Source organism: Juglans microcarpa x Juglans regia, chromosome 2S (assembly GCF_004785595.1).
Source record: "Juglans microcarpa x Juglans regia isolate MS1-56 chromosome 2S, Jm3101_v1.0, whole genome shotgun sequence".
NCBI classification, from domain to species: Eukaryota; Viridiplantae; Streptophyta; class Magnoliopsida; order Fagales; family Juglandaceae; genus Juglans; species Juglans microcarpa x Juglans regia.
Window position 1 is genome coordinate 7,851,373 of NC_054597.1, and position 26,469 is coordinate 7,877,841.

At 36.4% G+C, this 26,469-nt stretch overlaps 2 protein-coding genes and 1 long non-coding RNA gene across 3 annotated transcripts in view; 1 reads left to right on the forward strand and 2 right to left on the reverse strand.

The window, feature by feature from the left end:
* Positions 1-17,245, forward strand: part of LOC121252770 (RNA cytidine acetyltransferase 1-like) — a 28,027-nt gene extending 10,782 nt beyond the window's left edge. Inside the window, exons 12-26 of the mRNA XM_041152571.1 lie at positions 3,567-3,690; positions 3,772-3,859; positions 3,957-4,056; positions 4,133-4,185; positions 9,766-9,942; positions 10,047-10,084; positions 13,114-13,210; positions 13,712-13,891; positions 13,987-14,095; positions 14,182-14,251; positions 14,327-14,474; positions 15,727-15,855; positions 16,017-16,142; positions 16,542-16,607; positions 16,723-17,245. Of these exons, the coding sequence (XP_041008505.1) occupies positions 3,567-3,690; positions 3,772-3,859; positions 3,957-4,056; positions 4,133-4,185; positions 9,766-9,942; positions 10,047-10,084; positions 13,114-13,210; positions 13,712-13,891; positions 13,987-14,095; positions 14,182-14,251; positions 14,327-14,474; positions 15,727-15,855; positions 16,017-16,142; positions 16,542-16,607; positions 16,723-16,977 (1,760 nt within the window). The 3' untranslated portion in view covers positions 16,978-17,245. The remainder of the gene's footprint in view (positions 1-3,566; positions 3,691-3,771; positions 3,860-3,956; positions 4,057-4,132; positions 4,186-9,765; positions 9,943-10,046; positions 10,085-13,113; positions 13,211-13,711; positions 13,892-13,986; positions 14,096-14,181; positions 14,252-14,326; positions 14,475-15,726; positions 15,856-16,016; positions 16,143-16,541; positions 16,608-16,722) is intronic.
* LOC121252771 lies at positions 8,084-17,900 on the reverse strand. Its single transcript, XR_005938277.1, has 3 exons — positions 17,887-17,900; positions 11,818-11,822; positions 8,084-8,319 (listed from the first exon to the last, which is right to left on the reverse strand). It is a non-coding gene; the product is annotated as an uncharacterized LOC121252771 (long non-coding RNA).
* A 328-nt stretch (positions 17,901-18,228) lies between these two features.
* LOC121253138 (probable ATP synthase 24 kDa subunit, mitochondrial) lies at positions 18,229-24,652 on the reverse strand. Its single transcript, XM_041153071.1, is given in 8 exon segments — positions 18,229-18,508; positions 18,643-18,765; positions 19,310-19,456; positions 19,607-19,717; positions 22,175-22,319; positions 22,988-23,011; positions 23,014-23,080; positions 24,461-24,652. Coding segments are annotated over 8 exon segments (726 nt in total). The 5' UTR covers positions 24,506-24,652; the 3' UTR covers positions 18,229-18,444.
* Positions 24,653-26,469: the final 1,817 nt, after the last annotated feature.

Genomic DNA, 26,469 nt, shown 5'->3' on the forward strand with positions numbered 1-26,469 from the left:
GGCTTCTTCCAACCAACCGTGATCACAGATCACATTGTCAACTACTATAAGAGTTTGCTTTCAGAAAAATTCTCTTGGAGACTGAGATTAGATGGGCTCCACTTTGACGCTGTTGACTTGCAAGAAGCAGGACAGCTTGAGAGTCCTTTTGAAGAAACAAAAACAGAAATCTAAAAAGCATTAAGAAGCATGGTGGGAGACAAAGCTTCAGGTCTGGATGGATTTTCTATGGCCTTTTTCCAAATTTGTTGGGAAGTGATCAAAGAAGATATAATGGGGGACTTTGATGATTTCCACGAAAATGGTATGTTTGAAAAGAGTCTTAATGCAACATTTATTTCTCTCACTCCAAAAGAACCTGGCAATGAAGAGGTAAAAGATTATCGCCCTATTAGCTTGGTGAGCGGAATTTACAAGATCCTTTCAAAATTTTTGGTGAATAGATTGAGTACAGTGGTTGAGAAGTTAATCTCAAAGCCTCAAAATGCCTTTGTCTGAGGTGGGCAAATTCTTGATTCGGTGCTTATCGGCAATGAAAGCTTGGATAGCAGACTCAAGTTGGGAGTGACGGGGCTCGTGTAAGCTTAATATGGAGAAGGCCTATGACCGAGTCAATTGGAGATTTTTGCTTTACATGCTCGAGAGATGTGGCTTTGGTTCGAAATGGTGTTCTAGGATCAAACAGTGTATCTCTACTGATAGTTTTTCTGTTTTGGTGAATGGCACATCAAACGGATTTTTTAAAAGCACACGAGGCTTGAGACAAGGTGATCCTCTCTCTCTGCTAGTTTTTGTTTTTGTAATGCAAGCTTTTAGCAAGATGATTTCAAAGGTCGTGGAGGGCGGGTTCTTATCTGAGCTCTTAGTTGGGGAGGCAAATACTGGCTCACTTCACATATCTCACCTATTATTTGGTGATGATACCCTAATCTTTTGTGGCGCCAATCATGATCAAATTGGAGCTTTGAGGGCACTCATTTTATGCTTTAAGCTATTTTGGGGGTTGAAGGTGAACTTGGCTAAATAAGTAGTCTGAGTGGGGAATGTTCCGAATGTGGAGAGCATGACTCACATCTTGGAAAGCAAGATATCCCAGTTACAGATGAAATATTTGGGTTTTCCTTCAACTGCACCATTCAAATTGAAGTCTATTTGGGATGATGTTCTAGAAAAAATGGAGCAGAAACTGACTAGTTGGAAGATGTACCTATCCAAAGGTGGTAGGATCACTTTAATCAAAAGTACACTATCCAACTTACCAACATACTTTTTATAACTATTTTCACTTCCCATCAAGGTGGCTCATCACATGGAGCAACTTCAACGGAATTTCTTGGAGGGGATGAATAATAAGTTCAAATTTTATTTGGTAAAATGGGCTATGGTGTGCTCCCCTATCCCGAAAGGAGGATTGAGTATTGGAAACTTGCAATCTTTTAACAAAGCTTTGCTTGGGAAATGGTTTTGAAGATCTCACAATGAATTGGGAGCATTATGGAAAGCTGTCATAGAATCGAAGTATGGTGAACCATGGGGAGGATGGTGTTCAAATGAGGTAAGTGGGCCATATTGGGGGTAAAGGGGGGACTATGGGATCGCATAAGAAGAGGATGGGACACCTATTCAAAAAATATTCGTTTTGAGGTGGGCGATGGGTCTAGAATCAAGTTTTGGCATGATCTATGGTGTGGCGATAGGACACTCAAGGAAGCTTATCCAAAATTCTATGGCATGACAATAATGAAAGAAGCCTCGATTGCGGACCTCTTAATCTTATGTAATGGTACTTCCAAATGGAACATTGCATTCTTTAGAGATGCACAAGATTGGGAAGTTGACACTTTTTCGGAGTTCTATGATCTATTGTACTCCATCCGTATAATGAGGGGAGCTGAAGACATGTCCCGCTCTCATCTAAGAACAACAGTCAACTCCTGGCCTGGCATCCAAGGTAAATGTGAAAGTCATCATCATCATGACTAATGTCCCTCTGATCACCCGGGTAGTGTAACCACTAAGGACCATCATCATCACTCTAAAAATCCCCAGGCTCATCAAGCTGTACCATCTCTTTTGGTGTTCTTCTAAGAAAGGGAAGTTCACAATCCGCTCTTACTATCACACCATGACCAGACATAATATAAATCTATTTCCATGGAAGAGTATTTGGGAGACAAAAGCACCAATGAAGGCAATTTTTTTGTATGGACGACCTCATTAGGGAAGATCCTCACAATAGAAGACCTACAAAAATGCCACAACATAGTCATAAATTGGTGCTGCATGTGCAAAAAGAGTGGAGAATCTGTAGATCATCTATTACTCATTGTGAGATTGCTACAATCATGTGGAATGGCTTCTTTGCTCGAATAAGATTAGCATTGGTGATGCCAAAAAGGGTAATCACCATCCTAGCTTCTTGGCGAGGTATCCATGGCAACCCTTTGATTGCAATAGTGTGGAAGATGGTCCCAATTTGTCTATGGTTTGTATTTGGAGGGAGAGAAATGCGAGAAGTTTTGAAGATCGAGAGCGGTCAACGGATGAGCTTAGAAATTTATTTTTCAATACTTTACTCCATTGGTCAATTGTAATTGATTTTAATGGCATGTCTTTTCATGACTTCCTTGTATTGCTAAACTCACATGCATAGGCGACACTCTTGTATATGTCTCTAATACTTAGGCCTTTGTCTATTTTATGCTCAATAAAATTTTGTTTATCGATAAAAAATTTGCTATCTCTTTAGAAGATCTTAAATGAACTATTTATAGACATATGAGAGACTTCCCTTTCAAAGTTAAAAAGTTCAAATGTATCATACGCGTGAAAAGGACAATCGATCATTTTTCAAATTTTCAAACTTCAAACATATCATGCACATGTGAAACGGACAATCAATCATCTTTCAAATTTTTAAAATTTCAAACTTTCAATCATATCAGACACATGTGAAAAGGATAATCAATCATTTTCTGAATTTTTAAATTTCAAACTTTCGAACATACCATGCACATGTTGAAAAGGACAATAAATCATTTTCAAATTTCAAAAATATCATGCACATGTGAAAATGCAAATAGATTTTTTTGAGTTAAAAAGAAATTTGAGCCGCAACACTTTTTCGAATTAGTAAGAGATGTACAAAAATATATTCTTAGAGCTTCAGTTGTAAACTTGTTCCATTTCTTGCTAATGCTTAATTTTCTGATATCCTTGGTCTTCAAGACTCCGTTATATTGACAACTTGAGACTCTTTTATGTTTGAACTCGTTTGTTATCATCAAAATCCATAAGTAGGTATAGAATTATATGATGCTTGAAACCTTGGATTCAACAATTTTAATGGGTTGTGCTTCCATAATTTCCTCATCTTTTTTCACATTTCTATTTGGTGTTACTATTATATACTTCCTGTATACTGGGTCTATATCTTTTGTATATTTTGGTAGTCTCCATTACTTAAAGACTACTTTTAAACTTACTTTTTTGTTTTTGTTTTTTTTTTTTTTTGCCATCTTTTTGTTTTGTCACATTTCTGATTTCTCAACTAACTTTGATCATAGGTCGTCTTTTCAAAAAGATAGAGTTGAGTGAATCAATTAGATATGCTTCTGGGGACCCAATTGAATCCTGGCTTCATGGTTTACTTTGCTTGGATGTTACCAGTGCCATTCCTAATATTAACAGGTGATGATACTTATTTAGAACTCGTCGTAAATGAAGCCATCTCCATTATCTTCATTAATTTTCTTTCTTTTCTTTAAGCAGGATACCTCCTCCCAGTGAGTGTGATCTGTATTATGTCAATCGGGATACACTTTTTTCCTATCACAAAGAGAGTGAGTTGTTTTTGCAGGTAGGTAACATAATCTGATGTTGCTATTCAATGTCTTAATCTCTTGTCATTATATTATCAATATATATTTGGTATTTATATATTTTCATTTGTACAGCGTATGATGGCCTTATATGTTGCTTCTCACTACAAAAACTCACCAAATGATTTACAACTAATGGCAGATGCTCCAGCACACCACTTGTTTGTATTACTTGGTATATTTGTTTCCCTTGCGATTGGTTTTATACATATTTTGTTGTGACTCAACTTCTACTAACTATGGATATGCAGGTCCTGTTGATGAGTCTAAAAATCAGCTTCCTGACATCTTGTGTGTCATCCAGGTTTGTACCTATCATCATTATGTGGCTCACGTGAATAAGTAGTTCTTTTTTTTTTTTTATGCATTACAGCTGAACTAATGTTTTGGTTCATCTGATGCACTAGTTTTTCTGACATTTCCTACCTGCATTATTTTGTGAATCATGTGTGAAACTCTCCCGTTGTGAACCTATTTTTGCAGATATGTGAGATTATGTCTTTTTCCGCTAATTTAAATTTGGTTTTCATAGCCTCAATTTTCTGAACTAAGCTGATTAATCTCCCATGGGGTTGTAGAAGTTTGGGTCATAAAAATTTGATTTTCTCAGCTTTACCTCGTAAAATATAGAAAAGCAAGTTGTTCAGACGGGCCACGGTCTACTGCAAGTTGGGAATGATTATTCTCTTGGAGGAGACTTGTTAGAGACAGAAATACAGAGCGAGTTGGCTCAAGGAGGGAGACTAGAATACAAAATTTTACCACGTGACAGGAAATTTAAATGGTAGAAACAATATGATTGACTCTATTCTTATTGGTGGGGCACTTTTGTTTGATAGAGGTGAAGTTAGTGAACAATGTCCCCAGAGGCTTTAGCTGGCCTTAGCTTTAATTCTATCGATGAAGAGGATGTGGTGTGGCTGGAAAGAGCCAATTCAATTTCAATGACCTTGTGAATTGGGCTTCGTGTTGTATCTGCTTCGGAGAAGTGATTTTGGGGATAAATGGTGTGGGTGGATAGCGCATTATATTTCTAGTTTGCATGTTTCAATCTTGATAAGTGGCACACACTCACACTTGTTTAACAGTTCACGGGGGTTGCGATTGGGGGATCTTTTATTGCCTATAATCTTTATAGCAGTAATGGAGGCACCAAGTAGAATGATGTAAGCTATTATGAACAAGGGCTTTTATCAGATTTCTGGGCAATGGCCAGAATAGTGAGGATCTGATCTTGTCTCATTTCTTGTACGCTGATGTTACATTGATTTTTTGGGAGGTTGTCGAAGAATCATATCCATCACTTACCCAGTTAATTCCTATACTTATAAGCTGTTTCTTGGCTGAAAATCAATTTCGGAAATTCATAATTGGTATGGATCTCCTGTTGGGAGTCCCCTTTAAGGTGGTATCCCATTTGGGAGGGCACCATGGAAAAGATGGAATGTCGCTTAGTTGGGTGGAAGGGGCTATACTTATCCAAAGATAGATGACTTAGTCTGATCAAGAGTATCATCTCATCTCTAACCTTCCTACCTTAGAAACTTATTATGGGAAGAATTGGCCGGAATCCTTAGTTGGTGGGAATTACCAAGTTGTATAGGGGGAGACTTCAATGTATCTCGTTTCCCGAGTGAACGGTCAGGTACAACCCACATCACTCCCGCTATGAGGGAATTCTCTAGTTTTATTTCAGAACAAGAGCTAATGGATATTCCACTAAAGGGAGGCTTATATACTTGGTCCAACACTCGAGATATCCTTCTTGGTCAAGAATCGATAGATTCTTGTTAACTTCAGATTGGGAATCACACTTTCCTGAAGTTATTCAAAGACGATTACCTAGAGTTTGTTCCGACCACTTCCCTATCCTTTTGGATTGTGGAGGCATCCAAGGAGGCAGAAGGTATTTCAAATTTGAAAATATGTGGCTTAAATCTGATGGTTTTGTAGACAGGGTCAGGTAATGGTGGTCTTCGTATGAATTTCAAGGATCTCCAAGCTACATTCTAGCAAGGAAACTAAAAGCGCTAAAATATGACTTGAAGTTATGGAATGAACAAGTGTTTGGCAATATTATATTACAGCGACGTTCCCTTACGGAGGAGTTACAGGGCCTGGAGGGGGAGGAGGAGGCAAGAATTCTGAACGAAGCTGAAAAAGTTCGCAAGAGACAGTTAGTTACAGATCTTGAACGAGTATTACTAATGGAAGACCTCTTGGAGACAGAAATCTAGGGCTTTATGGCTTAAGGAGGGAGATAGATGCACAAAATTCTTTCACAGGGTGGCGAATTCGCGTCGGAGGATCAACACTGTAGATACTTTAATGGTTGATGATGTAGTTTTTTCGGATCAGCCAAGTATTGAGGAGCACATGGGACAATATTATGAACATCTCCTAACCGAACAACAATCTTGGAGACTGTTAGTAGATGGGTTGACTTTCTCAGCTTTAGATCAAGAGGGTGCGGAGTGGTTGGAGAGGCCCTTTGAAGATGACGAAGTATGCAAAGTTGTTCGTGGCATGGCTAGTGATAAGGCCCCTGGCCCTGATGGTTTTACCATGGGTTTCTTCCAAACCTGTTGGGAAGTGATCAAAGGTGACCTTATGCGGGTCTTTCAAGAGTTTCATTTTTATGCTAGTTTTGAAAGAAGCCTTAATGCCACCTTCTTAGCACTCATACCAAAAAAGGTGGGGTTAGTGGATGTTCGTGATTATCGTCCTATTAGCCTTGTGACTGGGATCTATAAGATTCTCTCCAAAGTGCTAGCAAACCGATTGAGTACGGTGATGGAAAAGTTAATCTTGAAGCCACAAAGCACATTTGTTAAAGGTAGACAAATCCTTGACTCGGTTCTAATTGCAAATGAGGTGTTGGACGGACGTCTCAAATCTCGAGAACTTGGGTTAATCTGCAAACTAGACATGGAAAAAGCCTATGATCATGTCAACTGGAAATTTCTGCTCTATTTACTTGAAAGATGTGGTTTTGGAGAGAGATGGAGGAAATGGATTGAGTTTTGTATCTCAACAGCTCGATTCTCTATCTTGGTGAACGGTTCTCCAGTGGGCTTCTTTAACTCCTCTCGTGGGTTGAGACAGGGAGACCCGCTATCGCCATTACTCTTCCTATTTGTCATGGAAGCCTCAATAAGATGATTGTAGGTCTTGTGGAAGGCGGCTCTCTCCACGGTTTTCCGGTGGGGAATGGTTCTCTTAATATTTCTCATTTGTTGTTTGCTGATGACACTCTTATATTCTGTAGAGCAAATCTTGGGCATATCCAATCTTTGAGGGCTCTACTTCTTTGTTTTGAAGTCGTTTCGGGTTTGAAAGTTAATTTGGCAAAGTCTAAGATGGTGCCAATGGGTAATGTTCCTGATGTGGCAACTCTAGCCTCACTCTTGGGGTGTAAGGTATCTTCTCTACCTCTTCAGTACCTTGGATTACCATTGGGTGCCTCCTTCAAATCAAAGCAGATTTGGGATCCAGTGGTTGAAAAGGTGGAGCGTAGGCTGGCATCTTGGAAGAAGTTGTATTTATCGAAAGGTGGTAGGCTTACATTGATTAAAAGTACTCTCTCTAACCTACCCACCTATTTTTTATCATTGTTCCCACTCCCAGCAAAGATTGCCAACCGTATTGAGAAGTTACAACGTGATTTCTTGTGGAGTGGTTTGGAGGATGAGTTCAAGTTCCATCTGGTCAATTGGAACGCGGTATGCATTCCAGTTTCTGGAAGTGGTTTGGGTATTCATAATTTGATGAAATTCAATCAAGTTTTATTGGGTAAATGGCTGTGGCGGTACCAACAAGAACGGGGGTTTTTGTGGAAGTTTGTTATTGATGCACAGGTTGGAGAAGCATGGGGTGGTTGGTGCTCGAATGAGGTACGTGGTTCACATGGGGTAGGGTTGTGGAAAAACATTAGGAAGGGTTGGGAGATTTTTAGGAGACAGACACATATTGTTGTGGGCAATGGCTCTCACGTCAGATTTTGGCATGATAAATGGTGTGGTGAAAGTTGTCTCAAAGACACATTCCCCGCTATTTTTGAGTTAGCACGAGTAAAGGATGCCGCGATAGCGGACCTTTTGGCTTTTTCTAATGGCTCCCCTCAATGGAATGTGGACTTCACTAGGGCAGCCCAAGATTGGGAATTGGAGGTTATTTTAGACTTCTATGCAGCTTTGTATTCAGTACGTATGACCGAGGGTATGATGGATAGGATGTTTTGGAGCCCTTCCAAAAAAGGTAAATTTACGGTCCGATCATTTCATAGAGTTTTATCAGACCCGGGTAAGCTCTCATTCCCATGGAAGAGCATCTGGCAGACCAAAGCTCCTTCAAAAGCTGTTTTTTTTGTTTGGACAGCAGCTTTGGACAAAATTCTCACCACGAATAATCTCAGGAGACGTCGATTAATGGTATTAGACTGGTGTTATATGTGCAAGAAAGATGGTGAATCTGTTGATCATTTGTTTCTACATTGCGAGGTGGCTAGGACTCTTTGGGATGATTTTTATACAGGACTTGGTTTATCATGGGTTATGCCCGGCAGATTGTTGGACTTTCTAGCATGTTGGAGAGGCCTTCGAGGAAATACACAAGTTGCAGCAATATGGAAAATGGTCCCTATATGTATGTGTTGGTGTATTTGGCGGGAGCGAAATGATAGAAGCTTTGAAAACCAAGAGAGAACAATGGAGGATCTGAAAGTTTTTTTCTTTAAAACATTGTTTTCTTGGGCGGGGGCTATTGTTTGTAATGGACTTAATGTCCATGATTTTCTTCTTTCAATTGTAAATTATAGATAGGTATTTCTCATGTATACTTCTTGTGTACTTGGGCTTTGCCTATTATTATGAATAAAACGTCTTGATTACTTATAAAAAAAAAAAAAAACCTTCCTACCTTTTCTTGTCTTTCTTTCCCATCCATGTAGGTGTTGCCCAATGTCTTGAGAAGCTTCTGAGGGATTTCCTTTTGGGAGATAGACTTTGTGGCAAATGAGTGTGGATGTAAAATATGGTTGCATGTGGAGTGGATGGTATTCAAATAAGGTCGGCTGGCCTTATAGCCTTATAGGGTTGGGGTGTGGAAGAACGTTTGGAGAGTGGGGGAGAATTTCTCCCAATTCATTAGATATGAGGTGGGTGACTGGTCTTAAATTAGATTTTGGTATCACGTGTTATGTGGGGACCAGCCCGTGAAGACTATCTTCCTGAAATTGTTTTGGCCATCCTATTGTAAGGAGGCATCAGTTGCCAAACACTTGTTAATCTCTGGGAATATGTCCCATTGGAATGTTACTTCTTTTATATATATATATATATATATATATATATATATATATATTAGTCCAGGATTGTTCATTCCACAGCAAGTTGGCTTCCTTTTATTGCTCACAATTCACTAGTTTTCTAAACTTAAATATTTTTGCTCTTTCTTTTTAGTGTTAGTTGGGTGTATCCCTATGTAATACCTTGTATCACTTAACTAGCACGCTTAGGCATTGCTCTTGTATATGTCTCGTATACTTGGGCTCTTGCCAATTCTTATGATCAATAAAATTTTGTTTACTGATAAAAAAAAATACTTCCTGTGTAACTGGTTGTGTCCTGAGCTTTTGATCAAATTGCATTACTTCTCAAAAAGTGAGAAAAGCAAGTGATGTGCTTTAAGATTTCATTATTAAAGACTTAATGGTAAAAACCTATTTGGAAAAGGATATTGGCTCAATACTACGTTTGGTGGCTACTTGTCCTACTCACTTCCAGGAAATGCTAACAGCAAGTTTTCCTATTTGGTTGTTGCTTAACAAGTTTTCCTACTTGTCCTATTTGGTTGTTGCTTAACATGGTATATTTCTATAATCCAGGTCAGTCTTGAGGGACAGATTTCTCGGAAATCTGCAATCAGAAGTTTAAGTGATGGTTATCAACCTTCTGGAGACCAAATACCATGGAAATTCTGTGAGCAATTCCAGGACACCGTCTTCCCCAGTCTTTCAGGTGCTCGTATTGTACGCATTGCTACCCATCCAAGCGTCATGAGGGTAAGTCTGTTTTAAAGCATGGGGAATTAAGTTAGTTCAGCCAGATTGCTGTCACAATTTATTATCATTATTTAGTTTTTTTGTGTGTTTATATATTATTGCAGTCTGGATATGGTTCACAAGCTGTGGAACTTTTAACAAGGTATGAAACGTTGGACTGACTTCGTCATCCTGTAAGGAGTTAGAGAGAATATGACTGTGATACTTATTTTCCTTACCTATATAGAATGGAATTGGAGAAAAAAGTGGTTTCTGAAGGCCTTGGTCATTTTTCTTATACTTTCAACTGCACATGATGCTCGTGATGTTTTTCCTGTTGCTTCTATATTATCTGTTGGTGATGTTGGTCAGTATACAAGCCCCTCTTCCCACCACACTTCTTCTGCACTTGCAATAAAAAATACCATCATGGTTCTAGTTCCGTGTGTGTGACGCTCCAAGGAAAGCCCTAGTCAAATTTGGGCTTATACCGTATGAAGACTAGTCAAAGTTGCAGTTGGAGCTGCTTTAGAATCATTATAGACCATAAGAACTTATCTCCACCCTCTCATATATCCAGGGTATTACAATGGCTTGCAAATTAAAGATCTAAAACCTTAGAATGGATCTTGGGAAATTCATTTCGTGCTCTCTAATTAAATATCTTCATACTCATAAAAGAGAGAGAAAAGAATGTGGAACATGTGTCATCTGTTTATTTTGTTTGTTTGGGGGATAATATTTTTACTTTTTGAGAATCTGTAGTCGTTTTTAAAATTTTCCTCACCTGGTGAAGAAAGTGAGAATTCATTGTGAAGAAGCACATGTTAGGCATGATTTTGACTTTTAGATATGTTTACATACATTATTCGTAATATTGGGATATTCATAATACTGTTGTATGAACGATGTTGTGGGACATCAAGTATTTTTGCTAGGGGTGTAAATGAGTCGAGCTGGAGCGAATATTGGGTAATCAAGCTTTATTCGTTTAATTTTTATTCAAACATGAAACGAGCCCAAACTTATTCACGAACTAGTTAATTGTATAATTTTTCTTACTCATAAAAAAAAATTGTATCAAAATAGATTGAATAATGCTACTTGGCCATCTGAAACTTATCGCTCAGATGGCCCTCTTGATGTGGCACAACCATGTGATGCCACATGGTTTATTAAAAAAATTAAAAACATAAACACAAAACAGGTAAGAGGGAATCAAGAGTTTCAGTCTTCCTCTTTTTGTATTTTCAAACGCCATTTTGGTTTGAATATATTTTTAATAAACCATGTGGCACTACATGTGGTGCCACGTCAAGAACAAAGTTTTTATTTTTGTTCCGGCCCGAAACGGCCGGAATTTGACATGTCGGAACAGTAACCAGCATGGATTAGGTGGTCATTCCTGCCATTTTGGCCTGTTCCGGTCCATTCTTCCTGGATTCCAGTATTCCGGCCAAAATTTATGTCGGTCTGAAATCTACCTTCATGGCATTTTGGTAAATATGTTGAAAAGCAAGGGACGTACTGGTAATTCCTCGTCCCCGTTGACTTCTCCTGTTCTCCCCCTTCCCAGATTATCAAATCCCTAGTGTACAATTTCCAAAACTCTCCAGAAAGAATCAGAGAATAGAAAGCCCACAAAGCATACAAGCCGTAACAAGAAAGGGTCTCTAGGCAAAGAGATATTTGAGATCAGATTAGATAATTACCCATGGTTGATTGCGAGAGAGTGCTTTGGCCGCTGGGACTCTGGGAGTTGGTGCTGCACACCGGTGAAGATTTAAAGGAAATCTATGGTTAGGGTTTTGGGGAAGAAAATATATAGGGAGCCTGAGCGATCTGGGCTGGCTTTTGAGGGCATACCATGGTTTGTTGAACCCAGGAGTCTGGGACCTTGGCTAGAAAATATTTATAAACACAAAATATAATTATTATAGTTGGTGGGTTTTTCTATTGGCTGGAAAGTATATATAAACACAAAATATAATTGCACTTTTGCTATGTGATTGTGATGAAAATATTTTGATTAATATTTCGAACTTTGATCCTTGTTGTCTTTTGGATGAAGATAAGTGATTATTTTTTTAACAGTTGGATTAAGAACTTAAGTATTGTTGAGTTTTTCAGATATGTATATTTTTAAGACTTATATTGGGAAGTATTATTGAGTTTTTCAAGTATGTATCTTTTTAAAGACTTGTATTGATGTTATTTTGGAATATAATTTCTCTCTATATATAATTATTTATTTATATATGTAATTTATCCCTATAACGACCATCCCAAATGGTATACTGAAACGTACCAGTACCGAAATATTTCGTTACAGTACCTCAACGGGAATAGTGACCGGAACGGAATTCAAAACTTTGGTCAAGAGGGCCATCTGAGCAGTAAGTTTAAGATGGCCCAGTAGCAATACTGAAATAGATTAGTTATACTGCATCTTTTAAAACTCTATCAACAGAGTTCGATAACTTTGGGTTTTTGTAATATCTTTTTATTTTATTTTTTGATGTCGGGGAACCTCTCCAAGGCAGAGCCCTTCGGACCCATCCCTGCAGAGTAAACTCCGGTCCTATGCACCACACCCTCGGAAGTTTCCCTATACGGAATTGGTTAAATCGCTGGCTTTTCACTAGGAGGTGTGGCCCCAAGGATTGTTTGCACCCATGAGGTGTTGAACCTTGGACCTTGAAGGGAGTGATAACCCAAGACCAAGGCTTTTACCACTTGGTGTAATATCTTTTTGTAGTTTCTATATAAATATTTAATGATTTCTATATTCACAAGGATTCAAGCAATATGCATAGTATGAGGAACATGTCTTTAAGATATCTTCATTATAAAGTTAAAGATAATACTATAAAAATAATAAATATGAAATTGTTTGAGTTCATATGAACTTATATGAGTCAAGCTGAACTTTATATGAGTTGTAATTTTTTGATAATCGATCATAATTTTGCATTCATGAACGACTCATTTAATGAATGAATCAAGCTGGACTGGCGCTTAACCGTGCCAATTTCAAGTAGCCTGTCAAGTAGTCTTGTTAGTTACAGCCCTAATTTCTGCTACGGTTGATGCAATGGAAATTGTATTTGAGAAGATAATATGTAGAGTATTTGCTTTGGAACATTTTTTGACATATTTAATGATAAAGGTGTTTGCTTTAATTATCTGCAGGTACTTTGAAGGACAGCTTACTCCTATTTCTGAAGTGGATGATGTTGAGAATGCTACAGAAGCTCTGCCTGTCAGAGTCACCGAAGCTGCTGAGAAGGTCCATTTTCAAAACTGGGCTTCGATTCGTTTGATCCATTTTCTTTTCAAATAAATTAAAATTGATGCTAGCTAAGATCATTGTGTATAATGATGTCTTGCACCAATGCGTCCAGTAATAGTTATTGTTTCATTTCACATTAACTCTTACTTTTTTTTATATTGCATGCTCAAACCAAGTCAGAGATTAGGTCTAATGGTCTTGGTGAATTATTAATCATATGATTTTTTCTGAATTTTTTCTTTTGCTCTTTTAGCTAGTTCCAAGTGGCCTTGATTCATAATATGCAATGAAACCCAAATTTTGAATTCAAAAGTGCTAACAGACTTGACTGGCTCATTATTCCTTCCTCAAGCTTCAAATCAAAATGACGTTTTGTTGCTTAATGAATGTCAAAGAACCATGCACATTTGAATGATTGTTTGGCATTAGTAACCGTTACATTGTTATGCTTTTGGAACATTTAGTTACTTCCTGACTTTGATAATACTGTATTTGCAGGCTTCATTGTTAGAAGAAAATATAAAACCCAGAACCAATCTTCCTCCCTTGTTAGTTCATCTTCGTGAAAGACGACCTGAAAAGCTACACTACATTGGTGTCTCCTTTGGGCTTACTCTGGACCTTTTTCGCTTTTGGAGGAAACATAGATTTGCTCCATTCTACATTGGCCAGATTCAAGTTAAGATGCCTATTTTTTTCCTATATGAGTGATATGAATACTGTATTCTGCTATGAAGGATTAGTAGTAATGTAACCTTTTATCAATGATGTAGAGTACTGTCACTGGTGAGCATACATGTATGGTCCTTAAGCCTTTGAACAATGATGATATTGAAGATAGTGGGTCTGATCAATGGGGCTTTTATGGTCCATTTTACCAAGGTGTGCCAACTCTTTAAGAATTTCGTGAAATGTTTATATTTCCAATTATATTCAGTTTTATCTCAATATTTTGTTTCTATAACTAGATTTCAAGCGAAGATTTTGTAGACTATTGCATCTTAGTTTTCGTGAAATGGAGTATAAGCTTGCAATGAGGTTAGTATGACAAATTTACCCTTTTCAGATATGCGTTCATTGTCAAATATGCTCACACTACTCGTAATCTTTCAGCATCCTGGATCCAAAGATCAATTTTATGGAGCAGGAACCTACACTGCCCACCGTAGATGGATTTTTTAGTTCAATTAAACAATTATTATCACCACATGATATGAAGCGACTGGAAGCTTATACCAACAATCTCGTTGACTTCCATTTGGTGAGATCCCTAAACAATTGTATTGATTGCATATTATATATATTTTTTATCTCGGGCAGAACCGTTGGGGGGTGGGGGGGTAAGGTGGTAGTCCATGATGCTTCCAGCTATGGTTGTGATCTATTGTTGGTAGAAGCTGATATATACATCAATAAGTGATTTCATCTTTTTTCATGCCAATTATTGGCAATAGACTTTAGCTCCAATCACTAACAATCTCCAGTCTATAACTCCAACCTGATGGCAATCTCACATCTTTAACAACCTGCTTAAACTTTTTTTTGTTTTTGATAAGTAAAACCTGCTTAAACCTGCCCACCTGCCTTTTCCGTTTTAGCAAATGGCCTTTGCCAAATCCGGTATAAATTATGATGCAAGCTGACTTCAAGATCATATTGGTTCTCTCTTTGTTCCTCAAAGCCCAGACGCATATTTCTCCACTGTCCATGTCTCTGCCTGCAAAACCTCCACCAGATGATCCTTGCTCGTGTGTTGATTTCTACACCACCCCACCAATCACAAGGAGATGTTGGGTGCATTGGAGGTGGTTTAAGATGATTCCCTTCGATATAGTTATAGATTGTATGTAGACTAAGCTTTTACCAATCCATCCCTCCCATATTATTTATCCATCTTTCCTTTTGTGAATTTCTCATAAAAGACCTCCACTTTCTAAAAGATGTGTACTAATTTTTCAAAATTACCCTTAAAAAGTAATCTCCAATTTTGTAAAGGATAATGTCAAAATTCTTGTATACTCCCTATGTACCTGGATTGTGCCTTTTGCGCTTTTTAATGAAGAGTTCTTGCTTAAAAAAAAAAAAGGGTAATGTTGGAAACTTTACTTTTTTGGTTAAGAGATGGCAATAAATGAGTCTGCTTTAAAACCTTGGATTTAGGAAGTTGGAAACTATTATGGAAGGTCGGATATTAAATAAAGAGGTGATAGATATCAGAATCTGTTAAATGGTGTAACTATGAGGGTCAAGTTGTTCCTGCTAACTCAGTTAGGGGGTAAATCTCTACAGTGGTTAGATTAGTGGGAAATTGAATTGATTAAAATCTTCTGGTGGTAAATTCTAATTTATAACACATGTATATAAATTGTGGCTTGAGGCTGTTTGACTAGTTTAGTAAGTTTTTACTGCCCATCTGTAGCTATGAGAGAGTTGCCCCATTATTTTTGTAGCGTGGACAATTTTCCATGTAAACTTCTACCGTTTATGTTGCTTATCTGCGGTTTGTCTTACAGATTTTTGACCTTGTTCCGATTCTTGCAAATCTGTATTTCGAAGGGAAAATTCCGGTTACACTGTCATATGCACAGGCTTCTGTTTTGCTCTGCATTGGCCTGCAGGGTCAAAACGTTTCATATATTGAGGTTTGTTTCTCAACTCATCCATTTTCACATTGAGGGTCTTACGTATGTAGTTCCAGTTTTAAATTGGATGACATTCCCCTCTAGAATTGCAATTTTATTTCATTCCATTTGTGTTGAATATGCAAGGTGGAGTCATGTTTGGTTGAACTTTTATTTCACAGGGACAGATGAAGCTAGAAAGGCAACAAATATTGTCACTGTTTATAAAACTTATGAAGAAGTTCCACAAACATTTATACAGTATTGCTTCCAAGGAGGTTGAGTCAACCCTGCCCCGACTAAAAGAAGTAAGTTGAGCAGCCGAGGAAGTATTTTCATGGTGGAGAGAACTTGAGTGTTTGCTCTGTAGCGTAGCGTAGTTTAGTCCTCACTTTCTCACATAGTCTTTCCATAATTAATGTTATTAGTCAGCCTTTTTTGTAAGTTCTTGTGGGTAGTTGCTTCAGTTCGCAGCATCTAAAGCAGGAGGTTTTAACTGGGTACCTATCCAAGAGTTGCGTAAGTTTAAATTTCTATTACCAAGGCCTTATTCATAGTCATTTCAACAAGTCTGATGATTGTGTATTCACATTTTCTTGTCTGCATTATTATCAAGGACATATTCTTACAATTCCATAATCGATTTCTGTATATTGTGTGCTTCCAACGTTGATAATGCAACTCCTGGTTGTTGACATTGTATACAGATTGTGATGGAACCTCATAGTATCTCTGTGGATGAGGATCTCAATAATGCAGCAAAAGAAGTTGAGGTATTTGCAATTTGTTCATAATTCTTTCTTTTTTTCAACCTTCTATTTCCCCCTTCCACTTCTTCTCTCAACCATCATTTCTGAAAGAACCGAAACTTGATTGGTCGAATAACAGGATGAGATGAGATCCAAGTCGGACAGTGTGTTGAATCCTGAGCTACTGCAGCAGTATGCCATTGTGGACAGAGAAGCTGATTTTGAGAATGCTTTGCAAAATGGAGGTAAGATACAGTCAGGTGGTCTCATTAGTTTGAAATCAAGCAGAAGTAAAACTGAGAAGCATGGAAATCAGAAAGAAAGTCATAAGAGCGGGAAAAAGAGAAGTAAAGATGATCGTGGCTCCAAATCAAACAAAAAGAAGAAATTCTAATTGTACTGAACTCGAGAAATATCAAGATGCAAGGATTTTGTCATGGATTGCTTACGCCATTTTGTTCTCACGAGCGATTAGCTTATTGTACTTATTTTTTTTGTAGATTTGTATGTCCAATTTGGTATATATAGTTTACATGATGCGCAGTTTGGACATGGCATCATCATCAGGTTTAGGCCCGCACACGAAGCTGATTACAGTTTTCATTTTGTTTTCTAAAAAACATTTTCTTGACCATTTTTCTAATAATATGTATTTTTGATAAGTCATGGTGATTTACAATGTGCGTTACTTTCGAGTAGATTGATTGAATGTGCCGCAGGTTTTATGAATATTTCAAGATTACATTGGGTTCGTTATAAACAATACGATAACTTCTTGGTAGGGTTGAGCACCGACAATGTTAGAGTTGGAGTGTCCTTTGTTGGTGGTCGAATCCCACCTCCGACTTCAATTCCGATTCGCATAGCCTCTGATCTGACTCTGATTCTGATTTCAACTTGTTAGAGCAGAGTCGGATTTGGACTTTTTTATTGGAAATAAGAAATTTTAATAAACTTTCAATTTGACAATCTTGGGCTCTCACTAATTGGATTTGGGCTTTCATATTTTAGTTTTTTTTTAAATATTTTTTCAATTTCAATTCTATTAAAACATAACCAAAATTTTTAAAAAAATCGTTGTACAAATTATTGTTATTATACATTGGTATTATATGTCATTAAATGTTCATGTTTACACATTAATATTACATGTTATTATACATTGATTATTATACATTATTAGTATATGTTATTATACTTTAGCTATTATATATTAGTATTACATGTTATTATAAATTTTTATATATTTGTGTTTATACATAATACATTAGTATCAAATGTTATTATACATTAGTGTTTATACATTGGTGTTACATGATATTAATAGTTAATAGTATGATATTTTCATATACTAAACTATTATTAGTCAATTTAGTCAATTTATATTATAGTATTGAGTATATTATTTTATAATAATTTGCTCATATTACTCCGACTCCATCTTATTCAAAGCAAAATCGTCAGAGGCAGAGTCGAATTTTGCTCAGACCTACACTTATCATCGTTAAGTGGGTTTGGTTGGTCTCTCCTTAACTATGACCTTTTTTCTTCTTTCACATGCCTATTTCCACGAGGAACAATTAGATAATCTGGTTGACGAAAATCTTGGTAGTGATTGAATAGAACTAGCTAGTTGACGCTTTCCGGAAATCTTGTAATACGTACAAAAAACTTATTTTGAATCTGTTGATCAGATATCAATTTAAAGGCATACCGCACAGCGATGAAAAAAAAAGAAAAAGAAAAAGGAGACAAGTAGTCTCCAATAACCATCTTCCAAACAAAAATTGTAGTTTCCACTCTGTCCAGACTCCAAACGATTATTAACTTCAAACGGTAAAGCCGACAGCAAACTCCGATCTTAGATAAAATTCCGAATGTCCAAAGACTTCACGTCAACCGTTTCCTCATCCTTGAATTCCTCCCTGAAAAAAAAATCACGGAAATTTTTCAGAATCAGGGCCAGAATGGTCTGAATAGTTTTTTTTATAAGTAATTGTCTGACAGAAATTAACATGTCAAGTGGATAGAATAAGGTGAGCAAGCATTAACAACATACCGCTTCTTTTGAGTTTCCATTGCCTCAAGAGCATCTTTCTTCAACTCCTCCAACTGTGCCTTGGAAATTTTGAGTTCTAGCTGTTCTTCATACTTGGGCAGATCTTCCCTTCGGATTCCAAGCCTGGAAAGATGAAAAAATAATTGAGGAAGGATAAAAAGAAAGCTGAGAAAAGTAGCTAGAGATTCTCCTTGCTCCATCCTCTCTCTAAAATACCCAAACCTTTGTAAGATGAAATATAATGTTGAAAGTCACCACACTCATTTCTCTCCTATGCCCCACACAAGAATCATTTGTAAAGCACGCATTACTGATAACTCTTGCATGCAATTAAAAACCCTTAGCATAAAGAATACAATCTCAAAAAACCACATCTGAAAAAATCCCAGTGACAAGACAACCGTCCACACAAGTATGCTGATATATGAATAGCAGCAGTCAGGTGAGCCCACATAATCTTCAGGACTCGCCAAAAATAAAAGAACCTTACAGCACAGCACAGCACAGCAAAGCATTTACTCACCTAGAAAACTAAAAGTTTCTGGGTTAAGGCGATCTGATTGATTACCCCCCCCCCCCCCCCCCCCCCCCCCCCCCCCCCCCCCCAACAAAAAAAAAAAAAAAAGTAGAAAAAGAAAAAACTAGGATGGATTAAGGTGGCACTTACTTCTTATTGATTTTATCGAACTCTGCCATAAGAAGAGCCATTCCTTTCTTGTCATTCCTCATAAGGGGCTTCTTAAGTTCCTTTTCAACCTTTTCCAGTGCGTCAAACATCATTTCCTCCGCACCAAGTTCATCCGTGAGACCCCTCCTGCACCAAGGGAAATATCGGCAAGTGATATAGAAAAATAGTCCTTCGATCCCTATGACAAGATAGTTTCCAGCTGCAACATTAATTAGCACACTGATCATATCTAAAAATAGATATGCAACAAGTTAACCAGCAGAACTGTACACATACTTGATTCGTATTTCCTTCAATGTCAACAGATATGTCCGGGCATCTGGAATATCTCGAGTTCGTGTCTGTATGGTGTACTGGATCCTTTGGGATTCTGAGAACAAATCTGCCCTGCAGATAACATAACAGCAGAATAGGCAAATGCATCAGAACTTAAACATGGCATATGAGGTACAGTGCATAAAACAATTATATGAAGTTATTCATCACCTCATGGAAAACAAAAATACCATGAACAGAATACTTACCAGTTACCATTTTTTTTATAGGTAATCATGAAGTTTTATTATTAATAATAGGCATAGCCAGACACCAACGACGTATGCGTAAGTAATTAGGGGTCGGGTGGCAATTCATGTTTGTGGGTTGTGTTCGTGTTGTGTCAAGTCATGGACATTCGACTATATATGTAAACCCGAACCCAACCTGTTAGGCTAAATATGTCAAACTTTCAAATGCTAATCCGACCCATTTAAATAAGAGAAATACTTTAGTCACAAAGGGATTATACAAAAATAAATCCACAAACTGATGTGGCTTGATGCACTATGTTAAATTGTAAAGTTACTTTTATTGTAAGGTAGATCTAACGAATCACGTGAAGCCACGTCAATTTGTGAGTTTACTTTTGTGCAATTTCTCTTCTGCATGTAATAGTTCTCTTTAAATAATAGGTTGTGTCGTGTCATCTGTTTTGACCCATTTAATAATTAATTAAAAATATATCAGCACGACACTACTCATTTCAACCCGTTTTAATGAAAATGGGTTGAATTAACACGCATAACCCATTTGACTTGATTAACGTAAGTTCACATAGAAGGTAAAATTTATATTTATTAGTAGCTACAATATCTTTAAAAAAAAAATAAGACTACCTATTAACAAAAATATCAATATTTTTCAAATTTTAACCTATAACAAAACCAATTTTACAAACCCTACAATAACAAATATGAGCATAGGTCCAACATTACAATCCCAACAATAAAAACATAAGCATATTGAGAAATAATAATATTACAACTCAACAATAATAAAATTGTAAGTTTGAAATAAAATTTAAACGGGTTCTTGCGGGTTGCTTTTGAGTTATGTGGGTTGACCCGCTTATTAATCGTGTCTTAATGGGTCAACCAATTTTGACCCGAACCCTTTTATGTCAGACCCGAACCCTTTTATGTCAAACCCAAACCCGCTAATTTTGTATCGTGTTCGTGTTGAGTTCATAGGTCATGTCACATATTGCCACCCCTATGATTAATACCTAACTAGGATTTACAGATCAAAATAAGAAACTCATGGACATTAAGCCCATTAAAATCTATTGCCCCCTCACAAAGGAACAAGGTTTTAAAAAAGAAACCTTTCAATTCATCCATTGTCCTTTCACGGTCTTCAAAGCTTCAATTATTTCTCTCCCTCCAAATACACAAACACATACATATAGGGACCATTTTCCAATTTGCAGTCACTTGTGGATTGCCTTGGAGACCACTCCAACTTGCTAGGAAACCCACCAGCTAGGAAATCTTCCAAATTCCAGTTCCATTATGACTGATCATGTCTCATGTATCATATCATATAAGTATGACTTGCATAAGTATGTGATTCCATAATTGTTGGGTAGCCTAAAGGGTTATAATAATAAAATGTGTTAGATTTTAATTGCAGCACTTTTTATTTGTCATTTTATTTCTTTCGAAACAAACATCTACCATAGTAATGAATATGTTTGAAAAAGAATATTTACAGAATTCTCATGAATAGGAACAAATCTGTTTGAAAACAATGCTCTTTTATCGCAGAACCAGACCGGCTATTAATGTCAGCTTATTTTCCTGAATAATTGATATTTTTGTTTAAGAAATAACTCACTTCTGTTGATAATGGTTTTCAATCAAACAGAGTGAATTTCCAGTCATCAGCCATTTAACCACAATCGTTTTCCTTTGCTAAGACTCTCTCATGAATAGCCCCTTCACGTTGCATGTGTGTGCATGTGCACGTGGAAGTAACATAATGTGTGGAACTTAGAAGATTGTGAGATGCCGATGAATAAGCTTAGTTCCACGGCACTAGATACTCCTCCATGTGCAGCTGTCAGCTCATAATTGTTCTGGACATTTTTTTTTCTTATTATTCACATTTCATGACCTTTTGTTTCCCTTCATCCACTTAGCTAGGTGCTTCTCTTGTATACCCTGTGTGTACTTGGGCAGTGCTGTTTTGCGCATTTTAATTAAAATGACTTATAAAAATATTTCTCATACAGGAACAAAAATAAAAAAGGCAGAAACTGGAGATATGTGCTCTACAAAGCATGTTGAAGTTCAAATTATCCCACTGACAACCAGAGCTCATGCTAATAGGGAATCTCAGATCTAATCAAACTTTTGCAAGTTTTGATATTTATAATGGAGTTACAAAGAAGTTTTGAGCAAAAGTTAGGTCTGGCATTAATAGGATTATTTCATGGGTGCTTCTGGCATTAGCAATTTTGACAAGCTCAGGGAACAGAAGAATCACTGTGAAACAAAAAAGGGTTTGAAGAAAAAACAGACTTACTTTTCTCTTATTGTCTTCATAACCTTGGCATACTGAGCAACTGCAGCTGGATCTTCCGGATCTATGGTGATCTTCTCCGTTCGAAGTACCCCCAAGGCTGTCTCAAATTTGTTCTTAACCTCAAAAAAGATTCCCTTCAACATGTCTGTAAGGGTAATATTTTAACTGATTTGTCATTAAAAGAAATACCATGAAGGAAAAAACTCGTCGACAAAAAAATATACAAAACACACAAAATAAAAATAAAAATCTTACTTTAGTGGATCATTAATGAATCAACCTATAATGACAATCATCAGGCATTTTGTATCTTGCTAAATGGGAGATGGGGTATGGGATAAGAAATCGCTATGGGCCTAATATAATACTCATAAAGAGTCAACCTTGTAGGATATCAGACAAAAGCAAGTATTTGATTCAGGATCATGATTCAATGTTCCACAGTAATCACCCTTCTAGATCATGGTCTAGTTGTGACATGCATTAATCTGTTGTCTTCATGTTCTACAGCTAACCATATATGTTTTTTTTCTTTGATCGATAAATAAGAATTTTGTTGATGAGAAATAGGCATAGCCCAAGTACACAACTAAACATATATGTTATAAGCATGCATTGACACTTAAGGCATACAAATGAGACATGCATGTGCACGTTCCCACACACATACGAAGTAGAAAAGAAACACATGCATGCCAAGTGATGAAAAGCTATTTTATACACCTTCCTTTTTTCCACTCCAATGATTAGGAGAAATTCAATTGAGGCTCTATTAACTGATGAAAACAATTAGAAATCTTCATATTCACTTACTATCTCCCTTAAGAGCAGGGGATCAGCTTGTTTGGCAAAGAAGCGGACTGGAATAGCATGAGTCTGCTGCAAGGTGATTTGGCTACCACAAAACTGTATCTACGAGGGAAGAAAAAAAGAAAAAGGAAAAGAAATAGAATACACAAAATTAAATGGTTGCACAGGAAAGATCCTATAAAAATACAAAATATATGCACATATGTACTCTCCCAGACACACATTGTATCATATTATACATGTATTTCCATATATATATATATATGGCATCTAATTCTGGAATTTAACTACCATAGAGCTAAATAAATTTATATACTTTGATAAGAACAAATTTAATTATCCTCAAATATGCAGCAGAAGCCTGAACAACACTGCTATCAAGAGAATGGAGGTCGGAGGGAAACTTCTGAGGGTGCGGTGCACAGGACTGGGGTTTACTCTGCAGGGGTAGGTCCGAAGGGCCCTGCCTTGGAGAGGTTCCCCGACATAAAAAAAAAAAAAAAGAATGGAGGTCGGTTTTGCTAACTTGAATCTCAATACCCTACATCGTAGTTATAATCCTCAAATCTTTATATCAAACAATAGGTGACATAAACATGCTATCTTAAATGTTTGCCTCTACATCACTATTGTTGTTTGCTTTAAAAGCACTCATAACATTGTGATTTTTTTTTTACTTGTAAAAAAAAAAACATTGTGATTTTTTTTCATTACCATAATACTTGTATTTAATATTTTTTTGTAAGTAAACCTTATATCTAATGTACACAAATGAATTTCAACTGCATTGTTTCCCCACACTTTTGTGCCATGCTGCCTCTTTACCCATTTGATCAGATTCTAGTTGGTTGGCAAATAATTGAGGTGGAATATGTAATACATAGCTTTAGATTTCTCCAAATAACCCAATGACCCACATAAACCTCTGCAATCTAACGTTTCCATTCTTTTACCGAATTTTCTCTCAAACCAGGAAAAACACGAAATAAACGTCTCAATTTAAAATAAATAAATAAAAACACCAATTCAACATCTGCAACACAAAGAGAACCCCTAAGCTTCAATTATCCAACATATTTACCATTAATACCCAACAATCGCTCAAAAGAACCAAACGTTTTCACATCAAACAAACCCCCTAAAAATAATTTCCCGTTGCAAAAACCCCTACCAATTACGAAACCCTATCTCAACCCCTGGTAAACTAGAAAATGCAGGATATGAAAATAAACGAAGCGACAGAATCCCAAATTCCTGATCATTTCAGATATAAGAAAATATTCTGTTTGGCTTCCATTAGAAATTTCACTTCCAGTCTTCCGGAGTAACCAAACGGATTAAAATTTACAACTCCTCGGGAAAAAATAGAAAAGGAATCTGACGGTCTCGAAAACGAGAGCTCTGGATTGGTCAAATAATCGAAGAGGACGGCATACACAATAATATCTCAATTGGATCGAGAATAGTAGGGACTACCTGTTTGGATTTGGACAAGAGGCGGGACGAGAAGGCCATGATCATGGGCTGGGCTGAGCGGCGTCGTTTTTCTCTTCTTCTTCTTCGAACTGATGGCTACCAGGTAGGCTGAACTTGGTTATGTGTAGAATGTACCGTTTCCGGCGTCTATCTAAACGACAGAGACAGAGTGAGGCACTTCGACGGAAGGGAGGTTGACCGTGTGTACCCTGAGTAGGATTACCTCTTTATTTCCGCCGTTCGATCCCCCGACCTTGCTATTCAGAAACCGGAAATGAACGGCCAAAACTGCCTAAGACGAAAATAAAATGAAATAGACATTTATTTCCGTGGTTTTAAAGAAAAATTGAAAACAAATTTCATACATGAGAAAAGCTAATCCTTCGTCTCGATAATTTTTTTTACTTAATAATTAAATGAGTATTTTTTTAATGATGTTTTAAATTTTTTTAAACAAATATATATTTAAAAAAAAAAAAATCAATTGATCTTGTTGGTAGCCATTCTCGAACTACACTCTTAGTGGGTGTAATAAAATCTATACATATATTTAAAGTATTGACTAAATACAAAAACAAGTTTTATATTTTAAAATATTTGATTTTTAATTTTGTCATCTTAATTCTCGAATTTAAAAACTTCGTCAACTATAAACTATTGGCATGACGTGACACGCATGTCGATTATCACAAGCATGGCTAGAAAAGAATAAAAAGTTTACAATTTTATAATTATCTTAAATGTAATTTTGACTTTTTAGAATTGCAATGATGCAATCACACACCCAACTTGATTTTTATCTCTTAATATTGAAAAACTCTATTCATAATCTTTTTCATTTTATCTTCTCAACATTTTTTAATATGCCATCAAATAATTGATTAATAATTGAAACATAACCAATAATTTTTAACTATTTAGTTATTGTTTGAGAATATGTTTCATCTCATTTTATTGTTACACATCACTCAAACACAAACACTCATCAATTTTAAATTTGTAATTTTTTCATCTAATCATTACAAAATTTTCAAATTATCAAACAAAACACAAAAAATAATTTCATTTTTTAAAATTTCAAAACAAAAATTATATTAAAAAATTATATTCTAACAATATTTTAACTTTATACTTTTATTCAACTTTTTATCTTTCCTTTTCCAAAATCTAATAAAATATTATAACTCAAACTATTTCATTACTATTTACAAACTATTTCATTACTATTCACATATTTCTCATCTCATCTCATTTTTCAAGCACCCCTTAATGTTATATATATATATATATATATATATATATATATAATCATGAAATGGTGAAATGATAATGCTAAAAAGAATGGTGAACAACATTACTCTTATGGTTGCGATTGGTCAGGAACTTTTCGATGTAGGTTATTCATTCTCTTAGTCTCAAATGTTCATGTTCTTCTTCTTGCATCACTTGTAATACTTCTTTTGAGTCACCCTCTATCTGAATTTGGTTGCTTGCTATCTTTTTCGCCAACTTGTAAGCTAACATTGCAGCTCTTCCTTTTGCTTTACATAAGGATATGGGACGTTGTATCTTTTCCATCCATGCATTCATGTGGATCATGTTGGGGTTGTCCCACATCGATTGTGGAAAGGACTGGTGGTCAATTTATAACTGAGTGAAAACCTCATATCTTGAGCTAGTTTCTAGAATTAAGAGAAGTCCAAGACCATTGAACCAAGTGGTATTAAAGCGGGATAATAATTGTTGAATATTTTGTAATAATGGAAGCTAATTATCATACTTGGAAAAGAAAAAAGGAAGACCTTCTATTTGTGAAGCAATTTTAGTTACTAGTCTTTGTTTCTAAGAAGCCTGCAAAGAAATCTAATGAAGAATGAGCTTTGCAATATCGACAATTTTGTGGATTAGACAGTGGGTAGATGAGACATTGATAATGTTTTGAACTATATTAGTGGGGAGACACATGCATGTACACTTTGGAATCATCTTGAACAATTATATGCTTGGAA